Here is a 21,123-nt window from a genome sequence, read left to right as displayed (position 1 = left end):
AAATTTTCATTTTTCATTTTCCATCCTAGGGGAAAAGTTACGTGATAGATGCCCAGACCTGGTGCACCAAGGTACTAGAGAGCGGCCGAGTGCGGACCCCGGCCGCCAAGCGATAACGGGCCAATTGCAGCTCGCCGTCGGCTCGTCGCGATGGACCAATTGCGATCGCGCCGCAGGCCTTGTACTCCGTTCGAAACGCACGTGCGGATCGCGGAACCGCGCGCACTCGAGTAGCGCGTCGCCTCGTGATAGAGTCGGATGTGGTCGTTCTTCGCCTTGACACCGGACGAACAGTCTTCAGGGGTGTGCTCGTGCGTGCTGTGAATCGAATTGGGACAAAGTCATCGAGAAAGCGATCGTGGCACTCGAGTTTCGCGCGGAAAAGAGTCGAGGGAAACTACAGCCCGCACGAGTCGTTATCGTCGTCGTCGTCGTCGTCCCCGTTGCCCTTTTCATCGTCATCTACGAGGAAATGGCAGTCGGCACGCAGATCGACACGTCCGAGCGAGAGACCGGCAACGCGAAGATCCCGTTGCTGAACAGCGGTCAGGAGCACGAGGCCACGGAAACGACCGGTTAGTGCATCCTCGCGCGCGGTACCGAGGCGCACGGGGGCTTGCGACGTCCTTTAAGGTTATCGCGACCGTTAATCGCCGCGTTCTACCTCGCTCGCTCGTTACGTAACTCCCAACGAGAACGACGTCGTTCCCGTCTCGCGTCTCATCGGGGCTGTCTTCCGGATTATTCGGACTCTTCCGTTCCATCGGCCGCGGCGAAGCCGGCCTCGATCGAGCGTGCGAGTGAGCGAGAGAGAACGATCGAGCGCGCGAGGGCGAGCGAGACGGAGCGCGAGGCACGTTACGTAACCCCACGAATTGCGCGAATCTCGGCGCATGGGGTCATGTGAGCCGGCCAGTGGCAAGAGGTGGGATAGCAGCGGTAGGGGAAGGCCTAGCAGAAGACGCTGCCGCGGCGCCAATAAATGAACTTCTTCTGCAACCGCTCCGGCTTGTGCGCGAGACAACGTCTTTCGGGATTCAACGTTCAACAAATTATTCCGCTCCTTTTTCTGTTTACGCATTTACACGAGTATTTATCGTTATTCCAAGTATTCCTCTGACCGCTTCCTCCTCGCGGTCTCTCTTCAAAATAATCGGATTATCGAGGGCTGCCCGTTTGACGTTATAATAGCGATGTTGTTCTCACAATTGTTTGCAAAGATGTTCGAAAGTGTATTCTTCAAGGTAAACTCTTCAAGCTAGCCTTTGTTTACTTGTACATTTCTCAAAATAAGTACAGAGAAGCGGTGCCCGTTAAAGTACTCGAGGTAGGAGTTTTTCGAGATAGCGTATTATTTGGAAGATATCGCACCTCTGTGAAGTTGGCCCTCCTTCTTCAAAATTTGAAAAAAATAAGCACAGTTTTGATTGCCCCCCGAAGAGTTCTAGAGTTCTCAGTCCTTTTTAGAAAGAGTTCTGCTATTTAAAGTAACGAAAACACCATTTGAAACACCGTGGGAGCTAACTTCACGAAACTGAAAATTCAAACGGCTATAACTTTTTTGTTTTTAATTTTAGCGCTTTGACCCTTAAGAATAATTTGTAGAACTCTTTGGGGGGCCATCAGAACTCTCAATAGATCTCCGGATTTCCAAAAAAATTTCAGACCCAGAATTTTCAAAGTGCCAGAACGTTTTTGTTTTCGATTTCAGAGCATTGGTTCCTAGGGATAATCGGTGGAACTCTTTGGGGGGCCATCAGAACTCTCAATAGATCTCCGGATTTCCAAAAAAATTTCAGACCCAGAATTTTCAAAGTGCCAGAACGTTTTTGTTTTCGATTTCAGAGCATTGGTTCCTAGGGATAATCGGTGGAACTCTTTGGGGGGCCATCAGAACTCTCAATAGATCTCCGGATTTCCAAAAAAATTTCAGACCCAGAATTTTCAAAGTGCCAGAACGTTTTTGTTTTCGATTTCAGAGCATTGGTTCCTAGGGATAATCGGTGGAACTCTTTGGGGGGCCATTAGAACTCTCAATAGATCTCCGGATTTCCAAAAAAATTTCAGACCCAGAATTTTCAAAGTGCCAGAACGTTTTTGTTTTCGATTTCAGAGCATTGGTTCCTAGGGATAATCGGTGGAACTCTTTGGGGGGCCATTAGAACTCTCAATAGATCTCCGGATTTCCAAAAAAATTTCAGACCCAGAATTTTCAAAGTGCCAGAACGTTTTTGTTTTCGATTTCAGAGCATTGGTTCCTAGGGATAATCGGTGGAACTCTTTGGGGGCCATCAGAACTCTCAATAGATCTCCGGATTTCTAAAAAAATTTCAGACCCAGAATTTTCAAAGTGCCAGAACGTTTTTGTTTTCGATTTCAGAGCATTGGTTCTTAAGGATAACCGGTAGAACTCTTTGGGGGCCATCAGAACTCTCAATAGATCTCCGGATTTCCAAAAAAATTTCAGACCCAGAATTTTCAAAGTGCCAGAACGTTTTTGTTTTCGATTTCAGAGCATTGGTTCCTAGGGATAATCGGTAGAACTCTTTGGGGGGCCATCAGAACTCTCAATAGATCTCCGGATTTCCAAAAAAATTTCAGACCCAGAATTTTCAAAGTGCCAGAACGTTTTTGTTTTCGATTTCAGAGCATTGGTTCTTAAGGATAACCGGTAGAACTCTTTGGGGGGCCATCAGAACTCTCAATAGATCTCCGGATTTCCAAAAAAATTTCAGACCCAGAATTTTCAAAGTGCCAGAACGTTTTTGTTTTCGATTTCAGAGCATTGGTTCCTAGGGATAATCGGTGGAACTCTTTGGGGGGCCATTAGAACTCTCAATAGATCTCCGGATTTCCAAAAAAATTTCAGACCCAGAATTTTCAAAGTGCCAGAACGTTTTTGTTTTCGATTTCAGAGCATTGGTTCCTAGGGATAATCGGTGGAACTCTTTGGGGGGCCATCAGAACTCTCAATAGATCTCCGGATTTCCAAAAAAATTTCAGACCCAGAATTTTCAAAGTGCCAGAACGTTTTTGTTTTCGATTTCAGAGCATTGGTTCTTAAGGATAACCGGTAGAACTCTTTGGGGGGCCATCAGAACTCTCAATAGATCTCCGGATTTCCAAAAAAATTTCAGACCCAGAATTTTCAAAGTGCCAGAACGTTTTTGTTTTCGATTTCAGAGCATTGGTTCCTAGGGATAATCGGTGGAACTCTTTGGGGGGCCATCAGAACTCTCAATAGATCTCCGGATTTCCAAAAAAATTTCAGACCCAGAATTTTCAAAGTGCCAGAACGTTTTTGTTTTCGATTTCAGAGCATTGGTTCCTAGGGATAATCGGTGGAACTCTTTGGGGGGCCATCAGAACTCTCAATAGATCTCCGGATTTCCAAAACAATTTCAGACCCAGAATTTTCAAAGTGCCAGAACGTTTTTGTTTTCGATTTCAGAGCATTGGTTCCTAGGGATAATCGGTGGAACTCTTTGGGGGGCCATTAGAACTCTCAATAGATCTCCGGATTTCCAAAAAAATTTCAGACCCAGAATTTTCAAAGTGCCAGAACGTTTTTGTTTTCGATTTCAGAGCATTGGTTCCTAGGGATAATCGGTGGAACTCTTTGGGGGGCCATTAGAACTCTCAATAGATCTCCGGATTTCCAAAAAAATTTCAGACCCAGAATTTTCAAAGTGCCAGAACGTTTTTGTTTTCGATTTCAGAGCATTGGTTCTTAAGGATAATCGGTAGAACTCTTTGGGGGGCCATTAGAACTCTCAATAGATCTCCGGATTTCCAAAACAATTTCAGACCCAGAATTTTCAAAGTGCCAGAACGTTTTTGTTTTCGATTTCAGAGCATTGGTTCCTAGGGATAATCGGTGGAACTCTTTGGGGGGCCATTAGAACTCTCAATAGATCTCCGGATTTCCAAAAAAATTTCAGACCCAGAATTTTCAAAGTGCCAGAACGTTTTTGTTTTCGATTTCAGAGCATTGGTTCCTAGGGATAATCGGTGGAACTCTTTGGGGGGCCATTAGAACTCTCAATAGATCTCCGGATTTCCAAAAAAATTTCAGACCCAGAATTTTCAAAGTGCCAGAACGTTTTTGTTTTCGATTTCAGAGCATTGGTTCTTAAGGATAATCGGTAGAACTCTTTGGGGGGCCATTAGAACTCTCAATAGATCTCCGGATTTCCAAAACAATTTCAGACCCAGAATTTTCAAAGTGCCAGAACGTTTTTGTTTTCGATTTCAGAGCATTGGTTCCTAGGGATAATCGGTGGAACTCTTTGGAGGGCCATCAGAACTTTCAACAGAACTCCGGATTTCCAAAAAAAAACTTTCGGACCCAGAATTTTCAAAGTGCCAGAACATTTTTGTTATCGATTTCAGAGCATTGGTTCTTAAGGATAATCGGTAGAACTCTTTGGGGGGCCATCAGAACTCTCAACAGAACTGCGGAATTATTTAAAAAATTTTCTACCTGAGGAACTTAGAAATTTTCAGACTCCGCAACTTCGACTAGCCAGAACTTTTTTGTTTTCGACTTGAGCGCATCGAGTATTAAGGATAATCGTTAGAACTCTTCGGGGGGCTACCAGAACTCTCAACAGAACTGCGGAATTATTTAAAAAATGTTTGACTTAGAAATTTTCGAACTTTGAAACTTTAAGTCGCCAGAACTTTTTTGTTTTCGACTTGAGAGCATCGGGTATTAAGGATACCACAGGTCGAAATTTTTTTAATAATTCCGCAGTTCTGCTGCCAGTTCTGGTGGCCCCCCGAAGAGTTCTAACGATTATCCTTAATACTCGATGCGCTCAAGTCGAGAACAAAAAAGTTCTGGCACTTTGAATTTTTTCTGGGTCCGAAAGTTTTTTTTTGGAAATCCGGAGTTCTGATGGCCCCCCAAAGAGTTCTACAAATTATTCTTAAGGTTCAAAGCACTAAAATTAAAAACAAAAAAGTTATGGCCGTTTGAATTTTCAGTTTCGTGAAGTTAGCCCCCCCCGGTGTTTCAAATGGTGTTTTCGTTACTTTAAATGGCAGAACTCTTTCTAAAAAGGACTGAGAACTCTAGAACTCTTCGGGGGGCAATCAAAACTGTGCTTATTTTTTTCAAATTGTGAAGAAGGGGGGCCAACTTCACAGAGGTAGATATCGCTCGAGTCCTCGAAATATTTTTCTAAAACATAAAATTGCACGAGTATTCGGAAGAGTATTATTAAGACACTCGCAGCTCGTGGAACGTTCCGCAAGTCGGACTTGAGTCGAGCAGTTCTTTGACAGGATCGAGGGACGCTTCCGGAAATCGAGCCAGTAGATAGAACAAGCGAACGAATTACGGACTGGCCTTCGATCTACATTCCACGCGATAAGTGATGATATTGCGTGAATCACAATATTATGGAAATGATATTCGGTTTCTTATGCGTTAAACTTGCCTCTTAAATTAAAAAACAGCCGGAAGAACGCGCCCTTCGAGTCCCGCGGTCGGGCCGGCGATGTAGAATCTCGAAATTTCGATGAGCAACTCAACGCACGAGTCCAACGAGAACCGATTCGAGAACGGTAAATACCTCGACGGGAATCCCAATTTTCCTTCAGAAGAAACGCAAGTGCGAAAATTTATAGACTGTCACGTGTGCGACGAAGACCACACCGTGGTCGAGAAAGAAATTAACGGGGCGCCGCACAGTGGGAGAAGAGGCTCTGTTTCTGGACAAAAATCTACCGACAGTCCAATTCTCAACCGATTTGAAAATTCTTTTTAACTTACTCGTTATGAGTTCCTCTATAACGTATTACTGCTAATTTTTCAAGATAAAGCTGAAATTCAAAATGGCGCATCCATTATGATGGTTTTTTAGAGTCACTAAATACGAATCTGAGATCAAATTGTTTAAATTCAGAATGACATTCGATATGGCAGTTAAGAAAAACGAAATTTTTTATTATTCAGTAATCTGCACAGAAATTGATATCTAAGTTTCTGGGATCGCTAATTACAAATCCGTAATCTATATTTCAATTTTTAACGAGTGACTGAATTCTACTTTATTAAAGTATTTTATTAATAACGCAATACTTACTCCCTTTTACCACAAGTATGTAAAAATGTATATGCGCGCGCGCGCGCGTGTGTGTAAAAGGGTTCTTATCTATCTTTTTATGCTTTTTGTGGTTTTGTTTTTTTTATTTTTATATATTTTAAATCTGTATATACGTAGATAATATATATAGGTAATATATTTACCATCACGGGAGTTTAATGTTTGACCACCATAATGGATGCGCCATTTTGAATTTCAGCTTTATCTTGAAAAATTAGCAGTAATACGTTGCAGAGGAACTCATAACGAGTAAGTTAAAAAAATTTTCAAATCGGTTGAAAATTGGACGACCGTCGGTAGATTTTTGTCCAGAAACGGAGCCTTTTCTCCCGCTGTGCGCCGGCGCCGCAATGCACGCACGCACGCACACGTGCTGCGATCACGTTTACGTAATACGTCTCTGCTAGGCTTGCTGTGAGTCGAGATACGTTACATTAGGCACTGTTGATCGTGACTTGAATATATTTGCAACAAATTCCGCTGCGGGATGTAAATTCAGGACGAGGAATGGACAACGTAACGCAAATAACGTTGTTTGTTACGTTTGATTGATGGACAGTGACATTGCATCATCGATGGTCGGTGCATCGATTGATCTTCTTGCATGCTCTTGGATGCAATTATTCATGTAACGTTGATGTTTACCATGAATCTCGATCGCGATGTAATGTTTGAGCATAACGTTCCGGTCGATAAGTAACGATGTGTGATGCAACTCGTTACTTAGAGTGACGTCAATGTATGTTGCAACGGAGTGGTTGGATGAATATCGTTTATGGCTCATCAAGAATCACCGATATTCAAGAATGAGCATGAATATAAGATCGATCTTTGAGAGAAATAGCGCATGATGCAATAATAAAGAAAAAAAGGACTATATATTGGGTTGGCCAAAAAGTAATTGCGTTTTCTTTTATATAAATAAAAGGCGAATTTTTCATGGGAAACAAAAACTTTATTAAACAATATATTGTCCATTTTGTTTGATTATCTTTTGCCATTTTTCAGGCAACTTCATGATTCCGCGCTCAAAAAAGTTCTTATCTTTTTCAGCAAAAAACTATTCCAAGAACGATTTGATATCCTCATCAGCAGTAAAGGTTTTACCATTCAAGGCGTTTTGCAAAGAACGAAACGAATGGTAATCTGATGGTGCCAGGTCTGGCGAATATGGTGGATGTGGTAACATCATGGTAACACATCCCATCCAAGCTGCAACAATTTTTCACGAGTGACCAAACTTGTACGTGGTCTAGCGTTATCGTGGCGAAACGCAACACCTTTGCGATTCACCAATTCTCGACGTTTCTGTTTGATGGCATCATTTAATTTATCCAGTCGACGACAGTATACGTCTGAATTAATGGTTTGATTCCTCGCAAGCAGCTCAAAATACACAATACCTTTAAAGTCCCACCAGACTGACAGCATAATCTTTCTTTGGTGAATATCTGCTTTTCAAGTGCTTTCAGCAGGTTCATCACGCTTGCTCCACGAGCTTTTTCGTTTGACGTTGTTGTAGACGATCCATTTTTCGTCGCCTGTTATCATACGTTTCAAAAATCGATCATTTTCCCCACGTTTCAAAAGAGAATCGCAGGTGTCAATACGCTTAGTGAGATGAATTTCTTTGAGCTCATGTGCTACCCAAATATCGAGCTTACTAATGTATCCAAGTCGTTTTAAATGGTTCTCAACACTCGATTTCGATATGTTAAGATTCTCAGCAATCTCTCGTGTCGTTAAACGCCGATTGGAATCGATCAGTGCCTTTATTTTGTCATCATCAATTTCGATTGGCCTTCCTGAGCGTGGTGCATCTTTCGCATTAAAATCTGCAGATCGAAATTTAGTAAACGAATTTTGACACTGCCGCAGTTTTAAAGCATCTTCGCCATATACATCAGATAACTTTTTATGAGCTTGCACAGCGTTTTTCCCTTTTCGGAAGTAATAAAACAAAATATGACGAAAATGTTCTTTTTGATTTTCCATTTTGAAATCGACGGCAAAGAAACAATTGTTAACGAAATCGCGTACTTTCTTTTTCTAAAACAAGCTTGAACTGAGTTGTTAACCTACATAATGAATTTGCGGTTTAGAATGAAGTTAGTTACATTTCAAGACATGTATGTCCATCTATTAGAAAAAAACGCAATTACTTTTTGGCCAACCCAATAGAATAATTTCTGACATTAATTTCGCATAAAACGGATTATTTCTTGATCGTCCTATAAATAATCTTCTTTCGTTCTTTTCTATCGAAGTAAATAGGACAAATGCAAGTAAAAGAGAAGTGACGAAACACGTGTTTCTCTACTAGGGATTATCTTTGATTGATGGAAATATATTTCTGAAGGATGCGACTTGACGTTCATCGACATTTCTTTCTCGGGGTGCCTTTTTCCTCGACGGGTAGCCAGATGAAAAGCACGTGTGTAATAATGACTGGTGACTGACAATCGGAAATGTATGGAACCGTTACGATCGGATAGCATTTGTATTCGACTAATAATAACTAATTGTTAGAGGAGAATCCCCTATTATGAGATATGCTCCTAATATGAGATAATGGGGTTTCTGCTAAACTAGTGAGCACCATCTGTTAGTTCCACCATGAACTTATTACTCTTGGTGTAAAATGTATTTAGTGAAAAATTCATTGTTCGTTATTGCGTTTAGCCTTTGCAAGAAAAGATTTGTGAAATTGTGAACATGTCAAAGGAACTTGAGGTAAGTCTTTAACCTTGTTTATTATATAATAAAGAAATGGTTGGCAATAAATTCAGTTTTCACTGATAGAGTAGAATCGTAGTAACAGGAAAATACGCGATTTGTTGAATTGCTTAATTGTAGAAGTTAGATTTCATGATCGCGGAACCGCTAGGCGCGTGGCTCGTATAATGAGATATTCAGGGTACTCTTAATATGAGATCATTATTGCTCGAATATGAAGAGTATGTAGTGTAATAAAAAGAAAGAAAATACTACTTAAGGTTAAAGAAAAGTTAATACGAATTTATATTACGAAGTTTTGTGTGTTTAATTTTTATAGAATCTGACTATGGAGGTTAGAGAAACGAGGAAGCGTCGACAGTGGAATCGTGAAGATTTGGCGAAGGCTGTGGCAGCAGTATTTTTATAAAACTATCTAATAAAGATTTTAATTGCAATACTGATGTATTTTGCACTTTTAACACCGATTTCTCGAAGTATCTTATATTAGGAGCACACTTTCTCGATCCTGCGTAAAGCTCTTTTTTCAAATTGTTGTAATTTTCAGAAAAAATAATATTTAAATTAGAGTTTTCATTTTACCAACCTAAAGCTTATTAAATTCTCTTCAAGAGAACGTATTACATTTAAAAATTCTGCCTATAGATTTCCTTACATTCGGCAAAATCGATATGGTATCTCATAATCGGGGACTTTTCTCTATATTTATAAGTATTTTTTTCAGTGTAGTAAATCTTAGTCTTTTCGAGGATATCCAGCTATTAAAAAAATTTTTTTTGTAGAAATTTTACCTTTCTCTCGGTTTTGGAGGTCTTTCATATTGAGAAGTCGCGAAATGTCTTATATAACACCACCGTTCATGCAGGTTTAATTAGAGGTGAGGAAGCACGTTTAGCGCGAGCTTGTTATTCACGTGCATCGCGGGAGGAACAATGGCGGAATCGCGAAAAAGTATCGATAACCGGGGTTATCGCGCCGCCAGTTATACGGCCGCGGAATCCTGCGTGCAGACGTTTAAAGCGTTCCCTGATGACGATCGAGTCAGGCTAACTGGCGCAATTGCAGCGCAACGAAGCTCGTACTTTCACCTTTGAGCTTGCGTGTTTAAATCGATCCTCCTCACGTGTCTCCGATGCTCGTGAAACCGCTCGCATAACTCTCGTACAGTAAACCCGTCGCCGAGTCTCTATATTTAGCTATAAACGCTATAACGGTCTGCCGCGTCTCTGTCGTCGAATTTTACACTCATATCTAGTGAATCGTTCGTCGATACGGACTTTCTCGTTTGAACAAATGCTCATTAAGTCTCTTAAAAATTCCAAAGGATCTAATCTAAATTGTATAAAAAAGAATAGGCCCTTTGGGGCATCTTTCAGGCATCTTTGGGACCTTCTTATTATCTGCGACTAATCTTAATAGTAAACGTGACTTAGGATGTATCAGGTGATCGCAAAGGTCCGAATTCTTTGAGATCTGTTTATAAAGAATGTATAATTCCCTTTTTAATTCTTATGATTGTATATATTAATAATTTACATATTAAGCCTTAGTTTATTCATATAATTCTCCACTTCTTCAATTTTTTGATGATAATCAAATGCATAGTAATGCAAGAATATGTAATAACTGTTTAGATCGTTATTTTTTTCTAATTCTTCATGAATTATGAAATTTTTTCTAATTCCTCATGAATTATAAAATTCTAATTATAATGACTTTATATTCTCTTCAGAGAGGATTTTCATCGAAGAATGTCGAAAATATCGTTTGCTGACTTTCAGTTTCTCGTATATTTATTGCATTCAAGAGGCGCGGCTATCGGAAAGTTAATAAGAATTGTAAAACCATTTATGGATGCAAATAATCGATCGTTTGCTCGCTCTTGTCGACACCAACGAATGACAATGCCGCATCATCGCGATTCCGTTACACAGTGCGCCCGTGAATACAATAATTAGATTAAGTGGCGGTTTAACGGGGATGAGAGAAAAGCGCGGTCATTCGCGTTCATCAGCGTGAGCATCGGTGACCGTGGGCGTTTTATGAATGATATTAAAGCCACACGTACTTCGTGTCATCGCGTGAATGAAATTTGCTGATGCTATTCATCAAACATTTTAGCTCTATTTTAGCGACAGATGCGACCAACAATATATCGATAGTTGTAACGATAATGGCATACCGGCCATAATCTGCTGTTTTCCAACTGTTATTTGTCAGTCCCTGAATAGGCAGTCCTTGAATGTTGTTATTACTTGTTGCGTCGTTTAAAAAACATCTCATTTTAACAAGTTTCCATTTCAAAATTCAGGCACTGGTAAATATAAAGATGTAATACACTTGTTAGCGTTTATTACAAGAGACAATTTGTAACATGACAAAGATAACTTGTCGATAACAAAATTGTTTCAGCTCATTAAAAAGCGTATGTGCGATTGCTAAGTCCTCCAAATTTAAAAATACTTTCACCTAATTGTTATCAAATTTTGTTTCATTCATTTAGAAAGATGTTTTAGTGTTAATAACTTTTGTTCGTTAAAATATGTATTTATTTGTCATAACAAGATTTTTAATGACTTTTCTTAATGCTTCTGGATGACGCCAAATTACATTTTTATTAAAGGAAGATTAATTTCAAATTTAATACTTTCTATACGTTTTTTTTTTAAATGTCTTGCTGATATTCATTCTAATCATCGTGATCTTTCTCTGCATTCATGGACCTTTCTCACGTAGTTCTGTGATAAGATGCCTTATCTGCATCCGATTACGCACGTCGTAACAGGAGCACCATAATTCTATACTAAGCGACGACGGAACGGTGTGCGATAAGGCAATGATAACTCTAGCCCGTGGGGATTAGATGATAAGCATTAGCAAATGGAAAATAAGAAAAACATTTCGTGTGTGAAACATTTGAAGCTTGGAAATTTTTTATCTAATCAAGAATCTAACGAAATTATCAAATATTCCTTTTTTATCTATTATTATATAAAAACTGTCTTTGATCTAATCTATTTTATGATCTCGAAATATTATCCGCGCATACCAAGTACTTAAAAATAAACTAAAAAGAGATCAAATTATTTCTCATAAACTGTGAAATTATTCAGATTTTTCTTTCGTCCTTGTAAAAAGACTTCTTTGTAATGGGAATTTTTGAGATAGCTTGGCACTTGTGTAAAATAATTGTTTAAACGATCCTCTTATCAGTCGCACGAGTCGTCTACTATCATAACGATTTATGCCCGATGCTATTCGCTAAACGTAGACTTACTAAAGTGCAAAAGTAATTGCGATCACTTGTGCGTACAAAATCATTCTTTTCAATGCGCGCTAATCAAACTAACTACAAAATTTTCTGTTAAAGGTAAAAAGCAGGAAAATTAACGATATTTAACATACGTGGAATCGTAAAAGAAGCACATCTTTTTATTATTATCATAATTATCGTAATAAGATGCGAGCGTTACGACATTCTGACATGCATATCGCAAACATGAACTGTTGTATAATTTATGCGATTTTTAATGCACACTATTCACTTTGTCACTTATCTATTAATGCATCAGTAAATGCAAGCGACGAGCGACAGAGAAGTGTGTCTAACAACACGAGATCCTCCACTCGAACTCTGATGTATTTATATCTTCTCCGTAAACGCGTTGCAACCCTTTCAGTGTCAGGGCGAGAGTCTTAATTTGTGATGCAAATAGTCTCATTTCGTAATATAAAATCCTTTGATGTGTGCGACCAATGTGGGTGCTTAGAGCTACGATAAATAAAGCAAAATTTATGCGTTTAGATCTTTGAATTTGAGTGCATTATAAGCGCAAAAAAATGTAAATTTAATTACAAAAGTAGAAGACCACAACAAATTAAGACAAAAAGTAATATTTGTCATAATTTGTGTTTATATAATTTTCCAATAACTTTTTAGATTGAAAATTCAACTTTGATTTATTTGCATGCTCATATAAATTACGATAAGATATTATAGTGCACAAAACTTTGATCACAAATACATACATTAATTAGATAAAATTTTCGCATGGTAAAAAGGAACAAAACTTGTAAAATAGTTCGCAAAACCGTTTCTTAAACATGATGCGAATATTATTTGCAGAAATAAAACAGAAGGCGGCGGAGGGCGGAAGTACGAGCACAGCAACGGAGAACGTCCTGGAAAAGGGAGAAGTTGAGGCGACGAAGGAAGGAGAGAAGGAGAAGGATAAAGATAACAAGAATGAGAAGGAAACAGATGCCGCTGACAAGGAAAAAGATGCTGCGAACGAGCAAGAGGTCGTCTTTATTCAGGATATGGGTTTCACTGTTAAGATTGTCAGTCCGGGATCCGAACCTTTCGATATCCAAGTTTCCAGCATGGAACTTGTGCAGGTAATTGCTAGATAATATAAATGCAGTTCTCGTATCGTCCGATAAGAGTATCATTTATCTTATTTCACGTAATAAGTTATCTCGTACAAATTATTTATTACTTTAATAATGAATCTCGAATTTTGATGTTACCGATTCTGTTTTATTATTATTTAATTGTCCCTCACTGTAATTTTGTCATTTTATATATTTGTGATTTTACTATTTATATTGCTTCATACCTCATGTATAAATATATATTTAATACAAATATATATAAATATATATTTAATACAAATTATGGTAATTATGTACTTTAACGGACCCAGCCCCGATGACCTTGACCTTGACATATGTTGTCAAGGTCACCCTCCTGAGTGACCTTGAAGAGGTTTTAGCCGTCGCTCGTTGTTTGTTAAAAAGTTATAAACAAAGAAAGTTTAATGATTTCGCACGAATTTTTAGCTGTCCACGTGAAGCAAGAGCATGATACTGACATATATTACAAAGGTTACCTTCCCGAATAACCCGCACTAGGTTTAGTCGTCGATCGTTGTTTATGAAAAAGTTATTAACAAAAGAAATTTCGAAAATAGAGTAGTTATTTTGAAAGAATATTGAATATTGAAAGATATAAACGACGAATATGTACATGAACGAAGAAAGGAAAGTCATTTAAAGCAGTGAATTGTTAATATATAGAATAGTTTCTTTTATTATACATAAGTACAAAGTATTCTTCACTGTAACCAAAAGCACAAACAGTTAAATACAAAGTATTCTCTGCTTTAACTTAACCTAACCTAACCTAACCTAACCTGGTTAGGTTATATTTTCCGAAACTGGAGCCCCGGACACACACGCTCGTTTTCAGCCCGCTTCGCGGGAAGGCGGGGGGAGGGGCTTGGCCCCTCCCCCCCGCCGGGGCCAGTGTAACAGATTTTACTGTGCAGATTTTGATCACCTGGTACACGCCACGGATTCAGGCGGGGGGAGGGGCAAAGCCCCCTCCCCCCGCCCTCCCGCGAAGCGGGCTGAAAACGAGCGTATGTGTCCGGGGCTCCAGTTTCGGAAAATATAACCTAACCCAAACCTATTTCTGATTTAAAGGTAAAATTCCATCAAATATACTCTTTCGTAAACGTATATGGCATCGTAAAATTATGCTTTATTCATTAAACATTTTTGTTAATAACTTTTTAACAAACAACGAGCGAAGGGTGAAACCTAGTGCGGGTTATTCAGGAAGGTGACCTTTGTAATACATGTCAAACTCAAGTCCTTGCTTCGCGTGGACAGCTGAAAATTCGTGCGAAATTATTAAACTTCTTTTGTTAATAACTTTTTAATAAACAACGAGCGACGGCTAAAACCTCTTCAAGGTCACTCAGGAGGGTGACCTTGACAACATGTGTCAAGGTCAAGGTCACCCTCCTGATCGGGGCTGGGTCCGTTAAAGTACATAATTACCCAAATTATACTTGTGCGAGATTTCTGAGGGATACTCTGTCAGAGGGGAAGAGATATCATGTTGATTAAAGAATTTGACAGTTTTTTCTTAACTGACTTTTTTTAGGAAATCCATCAATTACTCATGGACCGCGAGGACACGTGCCATCGCACGTGCTTCTCTCTACAGCTAGATGGTAATACGCTGGACAATTTCGCGGAGCTGAAGAACATTGAGGGTTTAAAAGATGGCTCGATCATCAAAGTAGTGGAGGAACCATACACAATGCGGGAGGCGCGTATACATGTGCGACACGTGCGCGACCTGCTGAAATCTGTAGATCCCGCGGATGCTTACAACGGCGTCGAATGTAGCAGTCTGTCGTTTCTTAATGTCTTCACGAACGGTGACATCCTGGAGAAGAAGAAGACCCGAGCAGACTCGGTCGATTGCACCCCGCCCGATTATATTATACCCGGTAGCAAGGATAGGCCCCTGCTGCCTCTGCAGCCGCAAGCGAAGGAGCAGAAGTGCCCACCATGTCTTAAAGTTAGTCCGTGATCTTTAAACCTGTTTATCAGTTGTCATGATAGTATTTTGGTCTTTAAAGAAGAAGATGAAAGATTCTTTTAAAACGTAGAAAAAGCCTTTATTATTTTGAATGATAGATTTTAAAAGACTTTTTACGTCTAGGAATCAAGATATATTAATAATATATAGTTAAATTTTATTTTTTGAGGAAATTAATTGAAGTTAATGAATTGTATAATTAATAACTCAGAAGTAACAAGGTAACATTGCTTCTCATTTCAAGAATTTCATATCAGATTCTATCTTTTATATGAAAGATGGCATAATTTCGAGCTCTTTTCTTTTCTCAGGTCTTAACAACGTCAGGCTGGAATCCACCGCCCGGTCACAGGAAGCTCCACGGCGATTTAATATACTTGCACGTGGTCACGCTGGAGGATAAGCAATATTATCTGACCGCTTGCGCCAGAGGCTTCTTCGTTAACCAGTCAACCAAAGAGGTGTTTAATCCGAAACCGGCCACTCCCAGCCATTTGTGCCACAGCTTGATCGAGCTACTGAATCAGCTCAGTCCGGCGTTCAAGCGCGGGTTCGCCGCGATGCAAAGGCGTAGAACTCAGAGGCATCCGTTCGAACGAGTCGCCACACCGTATCAGCTCTATGCGTGGAGCGCACCGCAAATCGAGCATACGATCGACGCGATTCGCGCGGAGGACACTTTCTCCTCGAAGTTGGGATACGAGGAACACATCCCCGGCCAAACTCGCGACTGGAACGAGGAGTTGCAGACGACGAGGGAATTACCGCGCAAGAATCTGCCCGAGAGACTCCTGCGGGAGCGTGCGATCTTCAAGGTGCACAGCGACTTCGTTGCCGCTGCGACCCGCGGCGCGATGGCGGTGATCGACGGTAACGTGATGGCGATCAATCCCGGCGAGGAGGCCAAGATGCAGATGTTCATCTGGAATAACATCTTCTTTTCTCTGGGCTTCGACGTGCGCGATCATTACAAGGAGCTGGGCGGCGACGCCGCGGCGTTCGTCGCGCCGCGCAACGATCTACAGGGTGTTCGCGTATACGCGGCCGTGGATTTGCCCGGTCTCTACACCCTCGGCACCGTTGTCATCGATTACAGGGGTTACCGCGTCACCGCACAATCCATCATACCGGGTATATTGGAACGCGAGCAAGAACAATCGGTGGTCTACGGGTCGATCGACTTCGGGAAAACGGTTCTCACGCATCCCAAGTACCTCGAACTGCTGAACAAAGCTGGTCACCAATTGAAGATTTTGCCGCACAAGGTGATCAACGACGCTGGCGAGGAGATTGAGCTCTGCAGCAGCGTGGAGTGCAAGGGTATCATCGGTAACGATTCGCGGCACTACGTGCTGGATTTATTAAGGACCTTCCCTCCTGATGTAAATTTCCTGAAACTCGAAGGAGTGGAGTTGAGCAAGGAGGCGCGTGCCTTAGGATTCCCAGTCGAACACAAGCACAAGCTGGCTTGTCTGCGCCAGGAGCTAATAGACTCCTTCGTCGAAGCTAGATACGTTCAATTCATCAAACACGCTGCGGTGCATCTGCAACAACTCACGTCAGCTAGAAGGTCTCAAAAGGAGAAGGAAGCGACGAAGGAGGACAAAAAAGAAGACTCGACAATCGCGACCGTCGACAGTAACAAGGAGGATTGCGCTCAGTCGCTGATAGAAGCCGACGAGGCCAAGAAGATCGTTGAGAGCATCACTGACTCGATCACGGGCGGCGAGAAGCAGGAGCTGGAAGAAAGCACAAAGGAGATCGTACGCGGCGCTGCGTTGGCGGTGGGCAGTCTACGAGACGCCGAGTTCGACGTTAGATTTAACCCGGATGTGTTCTCGCCCGGCGTCGAGCATCCCGACGCCAACGGAGCCGATTTGAAGAAGCAGAAGCAGCTGGTGAAGGATGCCGCGGACTTTCTGCTTATGGTGCAATTACCAACGTTTATCCGGGAGTGTCTGGATCACACAGCGGCCGCTATGGACGGCAGCACGCTGGTGGAGGCTCTGCACGGCCGAGGCATCAACGTTCGCTATCTCGGTAAATTGGCTGCCATGCTGGCCGCGGTGCCGCAGCTGCAGTACCTGCATCGCATCGCCGTGTCGGAACTGATCTTGAGATCGGCCAAGCACGTCTTCACCTCCTACATGCAGGGTACGGAGTTGATGAGCCTGTCCGCGGCTGTCAGTCATTTTCTGAATTGTTTACTGTGCTCGGCGCAGATCATTCATCCGCAGCAAAATCTTGAAGAGCTGCAGAGCAAGACCGCGAAACGTCGCAACAAACGTAAAGGCAGGAGCAACGGGCCGCAACAGTCCGAGGTAGAATGGGCCTCGCTGACACCAAGATCGTTGTGGCAGCAGATCAAAGCAGATTTGAAAGCCTATTACGACTGGGAGACGCCGTGCCCGGAATCCCTGGACGCGACGATAGAGCACTTCCATCTGCAAAAGATTTCGCTGCTACGCGGTTTCTGCATCAAGACGGGCATACAGATACTGCAGCGCGAGTACAACTTCGAGAACAAGAACCGAGCGACCTTCTTTGAGGAGGACATAATAAACATCTTCCCCGTCGTCAAGCATATCAATCCCAGAGTAAGTCGCCACTTCCGAGTAAATAAGAAGAAAGCGGTTGCTACAACTTCGACTCTTTTTTAAGCCCTGAATTTCAGAAAAAAGAATTTAATAAAAACAATTTCAAATTTACTGAACTAATAAATGTTAAAAAATCGAGATTCTACAATTTGGAGAATTAAGATTCTCCGAAGAATTTTTAATTAACTTTTAATTAAGATCAATATTTGAATGTTGTACTCAGGAATCTAAAGAGTACAATTTAGTTAGAATAGAGATTTCAATGTTGGAGAAGTGAATTAATCTTTTACGTTGATTCTTTTAGGCTAGCGACGCGTATAATTTTTATACCACTGGTCAGAGTAAGATACAACAGGGATATTTGAAGGATGGATATGAACTAATTAGTGAAGCACTGAACCTTCTGAATAACGTTTACGGTGCTATGCATCCTGAAATAGCGCAATGCCTTAGAATGCTGGCAAGGTTGAATTATATAATGGGTGATCACGCAGAGGCGCTCGGTACTCAACAAAAAGCTGCTCTAATGTCGGAGAGGGTCAACGGAATTGATCATCCCTATACCATCACAGAATACGTAAGTCATATTTGCAAGTAATTATTTAAAAATATATAGCAGTCACAGTTAATCATAATGTTATAAAATAAAAGTGTTCTAAAAATTCTCTAAAGATGCAGAAAAAATAATGAAAATTATATTTAAAAAAAGTAATTGTCCTATTATTTTTTAAATAATAATATTGCCTGAAAGAGTGCATAATTATTAACTAACTCGTTGTTTTCCGTTCATAGATACATCTCGCCTTATATTCCTTCGCTAACGGGCAGGTATCCGTATCATTAAGATTATTGTACAGGGCGCGTTACCTGGCGCTCTTAGTTTGCGGCGAGGATCATCCGGAAGTTGCCCTTCTCGACGTAAGTTTACCAACATTTTTACGCAATAAATTTCATACGTTTTAAACCAGTATAAAGTTTTAAATCGCGACATCATCCTTGATTCTTTCAGAGCAACATTTCTCTCATCTTGCACGCGGTCGGCGAATATGAACTATCGCTGCGCTTCCTGGAGCATGCGCTAGCGCTGAACCTGCGTTACCACGGTCCGCGTTCGCTGAAAGTCGCGGTGTCGTATCATCTGGTGGCGCGCACGCAGTCATGCATGGGCGACTTCCGCGCGGCGCTGAACAACGAGAAGGAGACGTACGCGATATACAAGCAGCAACTCGGCGAGGAGCATGAGAAGACGAAGGAGAGCAGCGACTGCCTACGTCATCTGACCCAGCAGGCGGTTGTGCTGCAGAAGAAGATGAACGAGATCTACACGGGCAAGTCGGGCGTGAGCCTGCCGCCGATTCAGGTGCAGCCGCCCAGCATGGGCTCGGTGCTGGACATGCTCAATGTCATCAACGGTATCCTCTTCGTGCAAATCAGCCAGCAAGACATCGACAATTTCAAGGCGGAGATTGAGAAGCGGCAAAAGGAACAGTCGCCGGACGGCAGCGAGACGACCCTGAAGATCACCGAGAAAGATATCAAGAAAGAAGACAAGAACGAGGACAAAAAGGATGATAAGAAAGCCGACCAAGAGATCAAGACGTCTACGATAGAAGAGGAGACGGTGAAGGTTGAGCCAGCGGAGACGAAGAAGCTGGAGGCCGACAAAGCAGACGCGTTGGAGCCAATTGTCGCGGCGGAGAGCTGAGCCTTTCGCACGTCGGCGAAGAAACCTTAGTAGTCTTTCCTTTTTCATTTTTAAGCCTGTCCTCCCTCTCTCCTTCCGTGAAAGACGACTTCGCGCGAGATCGAGGATCGTCGCGTATGTACACGTGATATATACTTGCACTGTTTTCGTCGTGCTTTTTGACTGTGCTCGCACGCAGTCGGGCTGCACGAGACCCGAGAAGAAACGAAACGAGACGCAGAGTCGTCGTCGTCGTCGTCGATGCATTGCATGCTTGCTAAATGGCAGGAGCGTTGATTATTCAACAGCGATGGAATTCGCACGCGAAACGCGCACACGCTCACACACGTTGTAATAACCGAGTGTACATAATAGACAAACAAAGGTGCCATGTCGTCGTTTTAGTCCCCAACGTGAGCGTGTTACGGATTTGCGCGATCATTTTTCTAAAAGTTCAAATTGTTCGTCGTGTCGATGGCAACCGATCCATGGACCTCGATCGCTGCTCCCTCTTCGTTTGCGGATCTTTGTTACGCGCCTCGAAGCTAAACGGCACAACGCGTGTCACGCTCTTCCGACACCAGTCTTAGGCACACCAAAGAACGTTCTTTCCTCGTGTTCCACAACGATGCCCATAGGATCGGTCGCCAACACTTTCGTGGCTGTAGCGACGTGCTGCCGCATCCTCTTGGCAACTCGATAAAAAGAACGCGTGATAGCACCCTTAGACTGAAGCGAGTTCGCGGCGCGCTCTTTTTATTAAGTTGCCAAGAGGATGCGGTGGCACGTCGCTACATCCACGACAAGGCGACAAGTCGGTTGCTACCGTCGCCTACTTCTTCGCGACACCAGTGATCTTCGTGTGGGGACCTTGCAGTACGCTGCGCGGTATCAGACTCGCCTTTATCTAGTGCTTCTTCTCCATTTGCAGCTTCTTGCGCTCCCCTTGACTCAACACGGTGACGGCGCGCCTCCTGTTCTTCGACACGAGCACTGGTGAGATCGATATTACCGCCTTCGACTCAATCCTGCACCAACACGTTCATCGTCCTGCCAGCCAGCGCGTGGTTCCCCTTGGCGCTCCTGGTGCGGAAGTGTTTAAAATGCGATCAGAAATTCGTAACTCCGAAACTCGAAGTAGTTTCTTCCTTGTACTACTTTTATGATCGTACCGTCGTGGACAAAAAGTCCAAGTCGGAGTGCGTAAAATGATCTTTGCGTGCCTTGTCGACCTTGCCGTCCATGACGGTACGTCTTTCTCTTTTTTTTTTCTGGCGAGATTCCGTGCTGTCTCTGTGCCACCCTCGTTATTCCATTTTAATTATCACCAATAATAAGAAAAACAGATAAAGCGTTGGTATACTAAAAGCGTGATCCAATGCAAATATAATCCACCATCTCTCGTCATAGTGTAGAAGTTCGTGTGGAAGAGCTTCCTCTTACTTTTATTAACATTCTCGGATTTCATTCGGGCTTTTATTCTTAATTAATGTAAAGGTGCAGGATGCACCCTCAACACTTCCGCCGTCTCGAGAATGGTGATGATAAGAGTACGATGTAGCGAATAGCCGTTGTTATCAGGGTTGGGCAGGTATA

The 21,123-nt window shown here is 42.0% G+C and overlaps 1 protein-coding gene across 2 annotated transcripts; it reads left to right on the top strand.

The window, feature by feature from the left end:
* On the top strand, positions 1-20,878 carry LOC105283766 (clustered mitochondria protein homolog). Of its 2 annotated transcripts, none has more exons than XM_011346802.3 (7): positions 1-575; positions 12,976-13,247; positions 14,803-15,225; positions 15,558-17,843; positions 18,148-18,420; positions 18,636-18,761; positions 18,853-20,878. In XM_011346802.3, the coding sequence occupies exons 1-7, from the start codon at positions 473-475 to the stop codon at positions 19,546-19,548; spliced, it is 4,179 nt and encodes a 1,392-aa protein (XP_011345104.1). In that variant the 5' UTR covers positions 1-472; the 3' UTR covers positions 19,549-20,878. The 2 variants fall into 2 exon arrangements, with proteins under 2 accessions (XP_011345104.1, XP_026828924.1); XM_026973123.1 differs by lacking the exon at positions 1-575 and adding an exon at positions 6,450-6,691.
* Positions 20,879-21,123: the final 245 nt, after the last annotated feature.

Source organism: Ooceraea biroi, chromosome 10, assembly GCF_003672135.1.
Source record: "Ooceraea biroi isolate clonal line C1 chromosome 10, Obir_v5.4, whole genome shotgun sequence".
NCBI lineage: Eukaryota > Metazoa > Arthropoda > Insecta > Hymenoptera > Formicidae > Ooceraea > Ooceraea biroi.
Note: the sequence above shows the minus strand (reverse complement) of the source record. Positions and strands in the feature narration are given on the sequence as shown.

Bases quoted from the DNA above. Each gene is read 5' to 3' on its own strand.
- LOC105283766 (XM_011346802.3), top strand. From the start codon at position 473: ATGGCAGTCGGCACGCAGATCGACACGTCCGAGCGAGAGACCGGCAAC. The intron at 13,248-14,802 runs GTAATTGCTAGA...GACTTTTTTTAG, and splicing joins CCAGCATGGAACTTGTGCAG to GAAATCCATCAATTACTCAT. The intron at 17,844-18,147 runs GTAAGTCGCCAC...TGATTCTTTTAG, and splicing joins TCAAGCATATCAATCCCAGA to GCTAGCGACGCGTATAATTT.